General features: G+C 43.7%; 1 protein-coding gene across 1 annotated transcript in view; it reads right to left on the bottom strand.

The window, feature by feature from the left end:
• Positions 1 to 14,518, bottom strand: part of LOC111155068 (zinc finger protein 385D) — a 287,554-nt gene extending 273,036 nt beyond the window's left edge. Inside the window, exon 1 of the mRNA XM_022515101.1 lies at positions 14,180 to 14,518. Coding sequence (XP_022370809.1) covers positions 14,180 to 14,201 — 22 coding nt within the window. The 5' untranslated portion in view covers positions 14,202 to 14,518. The remainder of the gene's footprint in view (positions 1 to 14,179) is intronic.
• Positions 14,519 to 14,875: the final 357 nt, after the last annotated feature.

Genomic DNA, 14,875 nt, shown 5'->3' with positions numbered 1-14,875 from the left:
AGGGAGGAGCAAGGACAAAAAAAGCAGAAAGCCATTTCATTTTGTTTCAGTCTGAGAACCCACATTTGAGAAGTCTGCAAGGCAACGTTCACATAAACAGTTTACCACTTTGAAAGTTTTTCTACTCTTTAATGATAGGAATATATGTAGAAATCAATCAGGAAAAAATTTCCATGGGGCACTTTGGCAATACCCATGATAATTTAATATACCTTGCCCCATAAATTCCACTTTAAAGAATTTACCCTATAGATATGTGTGTTCATGCACACAAAGAATTATGTATGCACAATGATATTCATTGTTTTTATCAGTAAAAGAATGGAAAGAAGTTATTTCTCTTACAAAAGGGCCAGTAAAATAAATCACAATATGTTCCTGCATTAGAATACTATGTAGCTATAAAATAAAGAGAATGAGAAACATCAACTATGCTAAATAAAACAATATGAAAAACAGGGTTCGTGGTAGGTTTCCATCCCATGTAAAAACAAGAGGGGAGTATATACATATACTCTCCCATCTAATATATCTTTTTTTCCAGCTTTGAGATATAATTGACACGCAATAGTATATAAGTTTAATGTATGCAACATACTGATCTAATATATGTATATATTGAGAAATGACCACAATAAGTTTAGTCAACCTCACCTCACATGGTTTCAATGATATTCTTTTGTTTTGATGAGAACTTTTAAGATCTACTCTCTTAGCAACTCTCAAATACACAATACAATATTAACCATGCTCACCATGCTGTACACTATGTCCCCAGGACTTATTTATCTTATACCTCGAAGTTTGTACCTCTTGATCACGTTCAACTATTTCTCCTACCCTCCTTTCCCTGTGTTCCACAGAATGTAGACTCTCAAATATAAGAAAGCGCACAAGAGTAAAGGAGGAAGATTTCATTTTCACTATTTACCCTTTTATAATATTTGATTTTAAAAATTATATATGTATTGCTTTTTCCAAAAGAAGAGCAAATAATCTCTTCCGGGTATAGAGACAGTTGTCTCCTTCCTTCACTTTCCTGTTGCTCCATGGAACTAAAATAAGCTCAGATGATTATCTGATAAGAAATTATCATGGGTGATGTGCCCAGGAAGAAGTCACTGAGAAAGGAAAGTGCTTTCCCTGGAAGGGGTACACACATGCACAGGGGAAGGCCACTGCACTTCTCCTGGCACACAGAAGCCAGCTGTCCTTGTGATGACATGATTTGCAAGCTTGATTTTGAGGCATTACTGGGATTGGTGCAACGTGGTCTATGAACAAGCTTTCCTGTCACCTGCCCTTGGAGGGACAGTCTTTCCGGAAGGGAACTGGAACCTTCCCTTGATCTGGGCCTCAGCCCCACCACCAGGTGGCTTTTGGCATGCAAACGAAGAGGAGTTTTGCTTTTTGGTTGGTTTGCTTGTTAGTTTGTCTGCCTGCTTCAGAAACCTGCTGCTGGATCTGAATAATGAGAATATGCTCCTGGAAGGTCAATGGAACAGGCTGGTGGAGGAGCCCCGTGCTGGGGAGCCAGGTATGTTCGGTATGCCTCAGCTCAGCCCCTTACTGTACTCCATTACTCGACCTCTCTGTAACTCCATTTCCTCATCTATAAAATAGGCATACTGATCATTCCTCCATCACAGGGATGTTCTGAGGAAGAGCTGAGGGAATATACTTAGAACAGTGATGGCAGGGACTAAGCATTCAAAAAACCTCAACTATTTTTAGTAGGTACAGTGCTGCCTGGTGAGATAAGGTGACTTGTCATTATCCAATTTAATGATCTGGAAGCTGAGGCCCAGGACAATTCATCCAAATTCACACCACTAGATAAAGATATGGGGTTTAATTTTTAGTGTGAGTTTTGTTCCTAGGCAGACACAAGCATTCACTAATCACTGGGCCTCTATTTTCTTGTCTATGAGACGCAGACTTCGATTCTGCATGTTTAATGCTCTTTTAGAATGGCATTAGGCTCTGACTACAGCAAGCGGCGCTGGGACCAGAGACAAAAATCTCCCAATTTTGCCTTTAAAATGGATGTAAGGGAAAGAAAGATTGTGTTGGGCCTTTTCTGCAATTGCACGTCATGCTCGAGAAAAGCAAGAATAGCTTCCGCTTTGTTGTACATTTGCTTTCTTGTCTAAAATGCTAGTTGGCAGCAGCTCAGGCCTGGTAACCCCTACTGTGGAGTAATTTGCTGCTTGTAGCAGTCCTACTCACTAGTCATAATAGAAAAACACAAGTGCACCCTGGTTCACCTATAACAGTCACATATTTGGCAGACTAAGTGCTCTGATAAGCTGATGGCATTTGACAGGAGGTAAGGGAATCAGCCTTCCTAGGTAAGGACTGGCAAAGCCAGCCTCAATCACTCAACACCAGCCAATTGAACACGGGGAAGTGGAACCTCAGGTCTCTATTAGAAATTCACGTGCATGAAAGAGGGATGCCCACAGATTTGGCACTGCACTCAACGAACACTGATGGATCCACTGCCTGTGTGTCAGGCTTTGGGCTAAGAAGCGTAGGAGTTAAAAGTCTTTCTTTTTTCCTCTCCATGGGCGTTTTTGGTAGAAGCTGCGAGGTAGGTGCTGCCTTATCTCTGTGTGTGTGTGTGTGTGTTGTTTTAAGGATATTGATTGTTAACACAATGACAGGTCAGGAGATGGAAGGCACAGTCATGAGCTGCCGCTGCCCTCATAAGCTGTTATAGAGCTCAGAGAAACACTAATGGATGAACAAGGTCGACAGGAACACCAGGGGCCAGTTCAAAATGTCCCAAGGTGGCCAAGCCTTAGCCAGGTCTTTCTTTCCCTAAACAGCAAACAAAAAGCATTCCTATTGATATTCAGGGTAGGGAAACTATACACTGAGCATGAACGCCTTCACCCCGGCTTGCCTGTCACCTCTTGGGGCAGGAGGTGGTTTACAAGTTGTCTTCTCTGCACAGAGATGGTGGAATACAGATGATCTGTGAGTACCGACCCTTGACCTTTGGGGTGTTTCTTTTCAGTAATGAAGGGAGTACGGGCTCACGTCTATGAATTCGGGGCAATCGGCACAGCCAGCATTTAGTGAGACTGAACCAGTGCTTTCTATTCACCACCTAATTTAATACCTATAGTTATTCTAGGCAGTTTATCATTTATCATTCTCGCTTCACAGACAGGGAAACTGAGGCTCAAAGGGATCAAGTTACTTGCCCAAGTTCTCCATGGGGAACTCAGTCTTGAGCTCCTAGAACTCAAGCTGGATCTGTTGGAACCAGAGTGGCCGATTCACCACCGTCGTCAGCTTGAGACTTTCTCAGTGTTAGCCCTGAAAGCCCACATTCCGGAAACCAGGCAAAGCAGCATGCTTGGTCCCCTGATAGAAATAGGGAGGTTTAGGTTAGAGTCGTCCCCGTATGTGCAGAAAGCTGTAGCTCAGACAAATAATCTCTAACACCTTACTGTTTAGAGTGTGGTCAGCAGCCCAGCAGCACCGAGAGCACCTGGGGACTTACTAGAAAGGACTCCTAGGCCACACCCACACCTACTGAATCAAGAGCTGCCCTGTACTACCATCCTCAGGTGATATGTATGAACATCGAGTTTCGACAAGTACGGTTCTTTTTTTTTTTTTTTTTTTTAAGATTTTATTTATTTACCCGACAGACAGAAATCACAAGTAGCCATAGAGGCAGGCAGAGAGAGAGGAGGAAGCAGGCTCCCCGCTGAGCAGAGGGCCTGATGCGGGGCTCGATCCCAGGACCCTGGGACCATGACCTGAGTCGAAGGCAGAGGCTTAACCCACTGAGCCACCCAGGCACCCCCGACAAGTACAGTTCTAAAATCCTTTCCAGAACCATACCACCGTGATTCTGAATCGACTAGCACAAACCTCATTTGGGTGGCAGCTCTATAAAGATCCCCAAATAGAAAGGAGGGAGCCCATCTCTTAGGGACTTCCGCTCCAGAGGCAACAGGGCAGCCCAAGAAGGTTGTCATGGGGCCAGGACTTACACCATGGGCTGATTTCCCGAAGGGGAGTCCGTGTGTTGAGGGAGAAAGAACACGGGCTTTGGGCTCCAGGGAACGTCTTCGGCTGGATTCCTGACCAGGCTGCCCGGCTGACCTGGGCAAGCTGGGAACTCCCAGGGTGCAGGATGAGCTCTGGTTAAAATGACCCATCCCAGTGGTTTTCAGTCCTACTTGCCCTTCAGAATCCATGGAGGCAGGTGTTGAAAGAAAACGGAGATGCCTGGGCTCCACGCGCAGAGAAGGAGATCTCATCTGATCAGATGGCAGTGGGGCCTTGACAATGCAGCTACTGAGAGCTCCCCCGGGAATTCCACTGAGCAGCCAGGATTTAGATCCACTGATCATCTCTTAAGGAGGGTGGTGAGGTGCAATGAATTGACTCACGCCAGCCGCTGGCACAAAGCCGGCCCTGAGGCTGTTTAACCCCCCTCTCAGTCAGTGGCTCTGCATCGCCTGTCAGCACCAGGCCTGCTCTCCACAAACAGGGTTTGGGAAACCCTCTCAGAAAACCAAGCGGTCCATAAAGCCCATACCTGGGGCTTCTCACTATAACTTTCTCATTAACTTATTAAGTTATTAAGCATTTTAAAGTTAGGGAAAACCGAGCCACAGTGCTTTAAAAAAAAAAAAAGGAGTAATTGACCAGAAGGTTCATGTTTAAAGTCTTAAGCATTTGTTTCAAAGGAAAAAAAAAAAAAACAACTTTTTTTTTTTTTTTTTTAAGACAAGCTGTCCTCTAAAGCATTTTTTTTAAGGGAAGTATTGTTTTTTCAAAGATTTTATTTATTTATTTGACAGAGATCACAAGTAGGCTGAGAGCCAGGCAGAGAGAGAGGGGGAAGCAGGCTCCCTGCCGAGCAGAGAGCCCATGTGGGGCTCCATCCCAGGACCCTGAGATCATGACCTGAGCTGAAGGCAGAGGCTTTAACCCACTGAGCCACCCAGGTGCCCTTCTAAAGCACATTTTAACCGATAACCTTAGGATAGTTCTCCTAAGGATCCCCACAGCCCTCTAAGGTATATCCCACCATCCCTTGGAGCAGCTAATTCAGACACCCGGTGGCAATTGTGTGCCTTCCACATCGTGCCGGGCAAGGGCGATGCTCCGAGCAGTTACTTGGCGTTGCTTCTAAACAAGGCACCATAAGTTATGAACTGTCACAGGGCTTTACAAGAAGGCTTTGAGAGAGATCTAATAACTCCATACAAAAAGGGCAGAATGTTTTGCCTCAAATTTTTTTTTTTTTTTTTTTTAAATAGCAGGGCCAGTCAGCCAAAGAAATCAGTCTTTAAAAGTCCAGCAACACATGGAAGGATAGGTAAAATCGATATCAAATCCCTCTTCCCTTCCCAAGCAACTATTAATAAACTCCCCCGGCTTTCAATGTGTGTATTCCCGGTTACAGCCTTGGACAGGAAGGAATATGGGGCACAGAATCGTTACAGAGGGTTTCCTGCCCAGCTCACTTTCTCTCCCCTGCCTTTGCTCCTGCAATTCCCCTCTGTTATAAAATAATCACAAAGAACAGATTAGACATGGCCTCACAGGTACATCTGACCTCACCATACAAGAGGCTATGTGAGGATGTACCCAAATGTTTCCTTTCTCAGTGCACTCAGAAATCCCTGCTGGAATGCTAAATTGCATAGCTGAACATATATTTCCAAGTTGTTATTTTTTTTCAAGCTCCCTCTTCGCTTTCTAATTCACTCGATTTTTTTACATCCTCATAACAAGGCCCATTCACATGGTGCTTTGCATATTGTGAAGCTTGCATTCAGCAACTCATTCAACCTCGCTGTCAAACAGACTCTTTAACCCACTGTACAAATGAAAAAGTTGACGCAGAGACGGATTCACTAATTTATCCAATGTCACGGTACCAGAAACTGACAAAGTAGATAACCCGGAGGACTGGCGAGGGGCTGCGGAACCGGACTCTCTCCCAAGCAAACCTCTTGCTGATAATTGAGATGTTTGTGCAGAGACACTGTCTCGTTTAAAGCACTACTCATATCAGGTGTAAGATCTCCCTCCAGGTTCTAGGCCAATTTGCCCTGAGCAAATTTCCTGACCTTCCCCTGGACCGCCCAGGTGCTGACATCTGCAGGATACCCGGCCCAAGCTGCCCTGTCAGTTGACCTCTGGCTCCCTTCTACCAGTGAGAGGCAAAGGCAGATCACTAGGGTGGAAGGGAGAAGCCAGGGAGAGGATGTCTCTGTCTCTCTTCATGCCTAAGGCTGAATCCTTCCATGCTTTTATGTCTTAGGTCTGCCATGATTCCAGCTCCCACCAGGAGACCCTTGGGGCCTGGCCTTCAGGCCCACGTTTCTCGTCTTTCCAACTTACAACTACCAGTTCCTTGCTATTGCTGATCTCTGGGTTGACTCACCCAGCCCCCAGGTAGCTTCTCAGCAGTTCTATCACCCATCTAACATTATCTGCATTAAGTCCTTTGTGAATCAGCATGGTTCATGTTTTCTGATTTGACCTGTTTTCAGTTAGCATGGTTCCTGTTTTCTGATTTTTAAAATTTTTATACATTTGTATATTAGGCTGAATATACAGGGAAAAAGTAAGGAAGAATCAGATTTTACTGGCGGCTTACCATGTACTTCCTGGGGCTTGGCACTTTTATATGCCTTGTATATTTTAGTACTCAAAATAGAACTGTGGGAAACATATTACCATTATTCTCCTTTTACACAAGTCTGGATATCAAAAATGTGAGGTGACTTGCCCAAGGATATAGAGCCAGTGAGTGGAACGGATAAATTCTAACGTAGGCCATTTTTCCCTCTTTTCTCAGTCATGGAATAAAGACCAGGCTGACTCTATCTTGAACAAATACTGGAGACGGCGTCACTGTAAATATCAAAGAGTTTGTAGAACAAATGACCTGGATTTTTTCTTTTTTGCAAGCATTGAGTCAAGTAGTGACACAGCAGGAATATATAGCCTATAATTAATACAAGCCTTAATACCTAACACTGCCTTGGAAAAACAAGAGGCAGTAGAGAAAGCCGGGTCCTGCCTGAGGCCGATTAGTATTCTAATATTCTACTTGTAGGTTTTTTTAATTATTAATTGACATGAAATAAGGCAGAATAAGTAAAAATATGAATTACATTCAGACCTCTGTTACTGTGATTCCACCCAGTCAAAACACAAACATAACTGCTTATTTCCCAATCATCTGTATTCATTTCTTTATCTATCAGCTGGAATATTTTTTCTAGCATGATTGTTACAAATAATCTCCCTCTCAAAAAATACATCTATATCCCCCTCTACTCTTCTGTCAGGTGTAAAGAGCACTGAAGTAAGCCACAGAAGAACCAAACTGGAGTCCTGGCCTTAAGGTTTACTAGCCGTGCGACCTTGACAATGTTGTTTCAGTCGTCAGAGGCTCAAATTCCTCATCTCAAAATAGAAGTAATTATATTTTATCTACCTCCTGCAATGGGTCATTTGAAGGATTAAAAAAAGCATAATGTTGATGCACTTCGAAAAATACCAATTGCCATACAAGTGTAAAGGACCGTGTTTATCCAAGTGCGTTTACATTCATTATGGCATTCTTATCCTCAGAGCAATCTGCCACAGGCACTTTCCTTCATCAGCAAAACGCATGAATATGAAAAAGGTAAGTGTGAAGAACAATTTTACAAAAGCCTTGCATACAGTAGTCAAAATTATCTCCATTTTCTTCAGCTTTCAGGAACAACCGTCTTCGAAACTGGTGGCCCTCCTGGGCACGTCTGGCTATTCGCACAGAGCAGACTGTCCTGTCTCCCCCAGCCTTGTGGCAAGAGCATGTCCACACCGGGGCGGGGGGTGGGGGGGGGCAAACCCACTGAAGCCAAGTAAAGCTTGAAAGCTGAAGCTGTGATCAAGTGAATGGATAAAAACTGCAATTCTACTGCCTTCTATGTTGATTTTAATTGGGTATTCTTCAGACATTTTTGTCCATTGGTCTTACAAGTTTACAGATCTGTTCCTCTTTACACTGCAGAGTCCTGTGAAGAAAGACGTAAATGCAAACAGAAAAGAGACTGTAGAATTCCTTACATGTATTTTAAGATCGAATTTCTAAGGACTAGTCCTTCCTTTTAAAGGTTTAAAAAAAGGGGGGGCAACTAAAATGTTTTCAGGGCCAAAGAGAGTGTGTCTCTTGTCAACACACATATACATGGCTGGGAACATCGGCCTTAAAGGACCTGCTGAGGAAGTGGACAGCTGTCCTCCCTAATTCTCCAGCCCATTCCGTGGTGCACCATCAACACCTATTTGGAAGTGCCTACACACCTGGCACTCAGATAAATGGGATGTTGAGGATACAAATTCAACAGCATTCATCCCGGAACAAGAACGCTCAGCCCACCCGCCCCATCCCCACCCCACAGCCCATCTCCCACCAGGTACAATGATGCTTTGGGGCAGACAGCATTTGCTCAGAGCACCAATCCTGCCACTGCTGTCTCCCTTCTGACCTTGGCCAGGTGACTTCGCTCTTTCCTCCTTACTTACAGAAATGTGATACTGCAAGGGTAGGAAAAAAGAGAAGATGGAAATGCTGATAAGGAGAAGGGGCTCAGTGCATCCCATCCAATGCTCCAGTGGCGGTTCACGTGTATGTCAGGTTTTGGAGTCAAGAGGGTTTCCTGGAAATACCTTACATTTTAAAAGCTGTGTAAACCTGAAAGCTCACATGCAAGGAAGCCCGACTTCCAGCTGCTTCATAATGATTTTAACGCTGCGACAGAGCAAAGCGTCTTCCTATTTTCAACCCTAGTAATTTGGTTCAAGCATGATCTCAACCACTTTAAGCTTTGATATTTCTAGCCACCTCTTAGGCTGTATTTTCTCTTAATGCCACCAATCATGTGTGAAATTCTGTTGCAAAACTAATCTTTGTGGGAAATGATATGTAATGGCTTCTTTAAAGGGGGGGGCAGCAGCTATGACCTTTTTTTTTTTTGACATGTTTTTCATAGTGTTATACAAATGGAAACATCTCTTTCTCAAGGTCAAAGTAGAGATAGGTTTCTGCTTGCACAAGCATTGCTCTTTCTTAAGCAGAAAAAGGCTTGAAAATTAACCTTATGACTTGATTTTTTAAAACCTCTAATGTATATAATGATTGTTAAACTTGAAGCCAGCTGTGCTAAAAAAAAAACAGTTAAATATCCATCTTGTTAAACCAATGTTTTACCTTTTAAATGATGTGCAAAGATTCAGGAACACATACAAGATGTGAATGAGCAATGAAATTCAGATATATACATAAAAAGGCACTATTTGATGATCCAATATGAAGCGGTGCGCACACACACACACACACACACACACACACACGCCAACACATCTTGCCTTATCAGGGGAGGTTTCAGTCAAAAACAGCTGTGACCAAATCTTCTGGAATGAAAGTCAGAAACCACTAATTTAAATTTTTCATTTGTTTTTTGGAACAATTATGCCACCCACAAAATGGTAACTTTGCAAATCGTCATTATCTCATGAATTTTGGAACATATCCCTTAAATAAACCCATCTCATTTCCATATAATTACAGCAACTAATAAAGTCCTTAAAAATATTTTTTTTTGCTCAAAATTTAAGAGCGTAATAAGGATTCCATGCTACTGGCATATTGAGCAAATCTGGCATTCGTTTCCTTAAAATAAGAGCTTCACATGAATTTAAAAGAGAGCTTGCCTTGAGAAAGAAACCTTTATGGTTTTCCAAGTTCTCTTCGATTGCTGGTTCCTGCACGTGATCCCTTCTGACAGGATTCACCTGTCACATTCTCCATCCCTGTTATGTAGTAATTTATTGCATGTCATTTAGATTCATTTGTAATAAAACATAATGGTAATGACTTCAAGCTTTAAAAAGGGTAATCTGCACTAGCAAGTTCCTTCCCGATTATTCTGTCCTCCTGTCAGCCTCAGGAAGATAGAAACACCTCCAGAGCATTTAGAGAGACTCTAGTGGACCTAATTCCCCATAACAGATCACTCAGTACAAACTAATTAGGACGAGTTAAATGTTTCCACTGAAAACACACAAAAAAAGAGGAATGTTTTACTCTGCTGCCTGCTGTTTTCTGCTCATTTCCTTCCCCATAACCTTGCCACTTAACTGTTTTCCTAACAGACTGCTTCAGAGGTGAAACTTGATGGTCCAGCCACAACCAAAAGTGTAAATGCTGACGTGAGAATGTTCTCAGCATCCCAGGGGAAAAACAAAAGTCCTTCTTACGACAATGTACGAACGTATCTATTAGAGGCTGGGGAATAGGTTTCTGGGCTAGAATTTTCCTACCAGATTTTTTTCTAGCTGTTGTATTACAAGTTTCCTCAATTAAGTATTTCTTGTTATGATCGGCATACCGCGGAGTATTTTTTCTATTTTTTGCAGGCATTTTAAGGAAGACAGCTGATCCAGAAGAAACAGTAAGCTGAACTTGAATGGCCCTCTCACACTTTCTAGATTGAGTTTTCCCCTTTCTCAGGGTTTATTTAGTACACTGTTAACAGTAGCATTTAGAGTGGCCTCTATTATTTGTCTCTCCGTTCTGTTCATTTGTTGAAGGTGTATCATTTCCTTTTTCCAGATTCCAGAAATCTCCAGATTTCTCATGGAGCAAGCCCCGGCCTCTGATTGGCTGTAAGCTCCCCAGAGTCTCCAGCTGGTGGACTCGGGCCTGAAAACATCTTTAATTTCAGCCACACAGAATCTCCTCAGTGCAATCAGCCTCCTGTTTTCTCTCCTGATGGCAAGGGATCAAGACACGGCCCCTCTCTGGCCAACGATGGACAATGTTTGAGGTTGACTTGACCACTGGCAACGACTCACCACTCCAGCAGTGGAGAAATGTGGTGGGCCAGATGGAGGGGGGGAGATGATTCAGACATACGGCGCTTAGAGCTGGAGAGAGTACATGGTTACAACCTTCTGCCAGGCTCTGACAAATAGCCGGGATGCACTCAAGCAAAGAACATGCCCTTCATACCAGCACACTCCTCTTAACCAAACTGTAGCCCAGCAGCTCAGGTCTGTTGTAGTGACAACCACCCACAGCCTCTCTTCCTTAATCTGAGGAGAAGCCTCCCAGCTGCCTTGCTTTTATTTCTGGATTAATTATTAATGGTTATTCATCCTTGGCACATGTAATTTTTAACTATGTAAAATATTTATGGGGGTGGGGAGGGAATTTCATACGTATTTATTCTTTTTCCTTGCTTTTACTGTAAATCCCCAATCAGGTTGCTGATTGGGATTTTCCTTGCTTCTCTCTCTCCTCTGTGAACCTTATTTTTAACTCCAAGTAATGAATGCAAGATCGATAGCATAAGTAACAAAAGTATCCACGGTGACTGAACAGCAAACTCTTAAATCACTGCACAGTAAGTGCAAATGAACAATTATTGAAAACACTGCACTAAAATTTCAATAGGAGATAAGAGTGAGGCTTAAGTCATTAAAAGGGTCCATTAGTCTTGTAAGTCTGAGAGAGCACACTCAAAACAAGCTATTCTTGAGAACTGGAAATATTACTTATTCCACCCACTTGCACACACAGGAAACTGACTCCAACTGAGCAAGGACGGGGTCCAGTTGTCCAGTCCCTGAGGTGAGAGAGACATACAGAAAAGCAGGCAGTCTGGGCCAGCCTGTTCAGGCAATGATGCTTCAGTTATATTTGAAGGGGGGTATTGAGCAACACTGACAAATTAGATTATTTATAAGGGCGGTAAGTATCCTGCCTACATATCAGTTTACCTGGCTTTACAGCATCACCGTACTCCTCATCACTCCCTGCTGGGGAAGCAAATAAGTCTTCTGCCGCCTCAACTCCACTCCCACAAACCACCAGAAAAGCCCAGGAATGCAGCCCCTCTTGCTCTTTGTCCATGTTCTCCCTGACTCAGTTCAAGAATGAAGAAGAAAGTCATGGGCAACCAAACTAAAAAGTGAAAGTGTTGTTTTCAAAAAACTACCTGAAATAGCTAAAGTTTTGGAAATATACACAAATACACACACACACACACACACACACACACACACACATATGTATATACACGTCGTCTTAGGGATTTGCAAACATTAGCATGCTACTGAATCTTGAAAATGCCTGGGTTGTTTTGCTCAATTCTTCTTGCCCTAGCTCTTACACCATGCATTTTATTAGAGATAGGTGGGCTCTCGGAGTTCTGAATGTCTAACAGCTTGAGCGAGGGGCTGCATAGCATAACCTGAAATAAACGACATTCCTGAATACCCACGATTTCCTCCAGGAATAGAAAAACGTATCTCATGCTGGAATTATGGTGAGACTGAACCCTGTTCATGACACAGAGGGCAACTTTAGCTTTGCCTTTAAAAGAGTACGGTTTCGTCTGAAGTAGGACATCACATTTCAATTGGTACTATTAAAAACTTGCATTACACAGTGAAACTAATTGCCCTGTGAATCACCCTGCTTTACAAGACAGCTGGACTAGCCTACAGTTTACATGAGCTAGCCCAGTGAACATTTCTCCAACAGCCACATGATAATCCAGGACAGCGCGGATGGCTACTGACCAGTACTTTTGGACTATGCCACTACTCTGGCCAACCTTCCTTCCTCAACACAATCACATAAGGAATTGTTGCAAGAGGCTGAAAACTTTAACTAAAATTATAATCTACTTCCTATCCCTCAGTATCATTACAGATGCCAAAATTTTATTTTGTGCAAAAGTCATATTCCTTTACAAGATTTCCCATTTACCAAAAATATATTCACGAAAAACAACTTGGTGTTTTATCGGTTGCCAATAAACAAGGTTACCACCTCCATCACTACGCCTGGAAAGAGGTGTTGTTCAACTCTGGATTCGGCTTAAATTTGGCTATGAAATGAGGATTGTTTCTTCCAAATCAACTTTAGTTATTTTTAAGACTTCTTTTCTAATACGATACACAGGATAGGGAAATCAAAACTGCTATCAGGACAGCTAAAGACATTCAGCTTTCCCAACTTGTGTTCCTTCCATACTTTCACAAATAATTCAAAGTCTCAAGAAAACAAAAGCAAATAATAAACACAAATAAACAGCCAGGAAACGAATACTCCCCCAACACAAGTTTACCCAAGCACCTCTTTAATCTGAAAAACGACTCTCGATCTCAGATTTAAAGCAAACCAAGAAATGACCCAGAGCATTTGCATCTTGGAATTCTTCCCTGGCCCCTCTCCAGCTGTTCTCACAAACCTTTTAATATCAGATAGATGCCCTCGGATGATGACGCGGGATGGAACTTACAGAAGGAAAGCATAACTTCAGGGAGGAGGGTGGGGGATTCAGTCCCAATCCTTGGCTGCTTATATAGTGAAGGGGCTGAGCCTTCTCTCTCAGCAGTAAGTTACAGCGTTACAGTGCGAACACAAGCTCCCAACCCGCTTACAGTGCTCCAGTGATAGCCCAGATCTAAGCCTCAACATGTTTTCTGGAAATGCAGGCAGCTCAGCTGAAAATCTTCAGGGAGCTTTCCACCGTAGCACACAACTAAACTGCACAAATATTTAACAGCTTCGAGACCTCTAAAGGTTTAAAATAATATGCATTTTGGGCTAGGCTGTTCTAGCTAGAAGGAAAATGGGACGGTATGGAGAAGCGTCCTCAGCTGTTCAATCGCGGCACACCAAAGAATGTTTTCCCTTTTTGGCTCAGAATTAGGGAAAAACCAGAACGTCTAATGAAACATTGATACAGACCAAGCTTTCACAGCATCAATAGAACAGGAACTTAGTTTTACATTCTATTGAGTGAGCCCATGACTTCCCACGCCGCACCATTTCTCCTTCTTCACCTAGCTAAAAAAGCCAACTTCATGCAGACAAATCAAGGCAAAGTTTATCCACCCCCACCAGTTTCCTTTCTTTTCCAACTTAAACTCATCCACGACAAATAAACAGCCTCAATTGTAGCACAAAGGAAGCCCTGAAGGCTGCACCAGCTTGGTTCTCCACTTGCCAACTGAAGGTAGGTTTAACGTAATATATTCTCGCGGCTTAAAGATTTTTTAAAGGGCTGGTCTGCACTGACGAAGGGCTGGACACCCCCAGAATTACATCATTAGAGTTAACACTCACCAAAATACATTATGTTTCTCATTAATCAGACAGCTGGAACCCCACCGCGGCGTCTTCAGCATCAGCTCGCACCCAAGGCTGACACGCAGAGCAGAGTCGTTTCATGCTACATTCGGCGGAAATGTCCCCGGCGCGGAGAGCTGCGAGCGCTGAGCGTGCGTCCTCCGCGGGATGAGCGCCTTGCAGGCTGCCTTTCCCGGGCTACGATCCCCGGCGGCTGGAGCGTGCGCTCCGGCTGCCTGCTGCACTGCCCATCCTTACTGTAATCCGACTCCTCCTTGCGATGTCCTTGCCGCGCCTGTGACATCAGGACTGAGAGTACTACAAACAGACCCCCCCACCCCACCCCCGGTTAGCAGCGGCTCCATGAGGTGCTCCGACTGCCTGCCTGGACCAACCATGGCTCTCGGGAAGCTTTGACGAGCCCAGAGACCTGGGAGGGGGCGGAGTGAGGGGCGCGGGAGGCTCTCTTAAAGAGAGAAGGGTCTCCGGATCCACATGGGAGCACACAGGGGAAATTCAGCACGATGAGGGAGGGGAAGTGGTTAAGGCGAGCGCTGCCATTAACGTGTAATTAGACACAATTTTATCCCGCCCCCTCCCGTGAATGTCATCATCCTCGCCAAAATTTAGCCTACCACCCCAAGTTAAAAAAGCAGTGGGAAAAGGAATGGTGTCCTGTGTCTGCATTCTCTT

The sequence above is a fragment of the Enhydra lutris genome, unplaced genomic scaffold, assembly GCF_002288905.1.
Source record: "Enhydra lutris kenyoni isolate GAN:26980312 unplaced genomic scaffold, ASM228890v2 scaffoldscaffold39, whole genome shotgun sequence".
In the NCBI taxonomy this organism is placed as follows: domain Eukaryota; kingdom Metazoa; phylum Chordata; class Mammalia; order Carnivora; family Mustelidae; genus Enhydra; species Enhydra lutris.
Note: the sequence above shows the minus strand (reverse complement) of the source record. Positions and strands in the feature narration are given on the sequence as shown.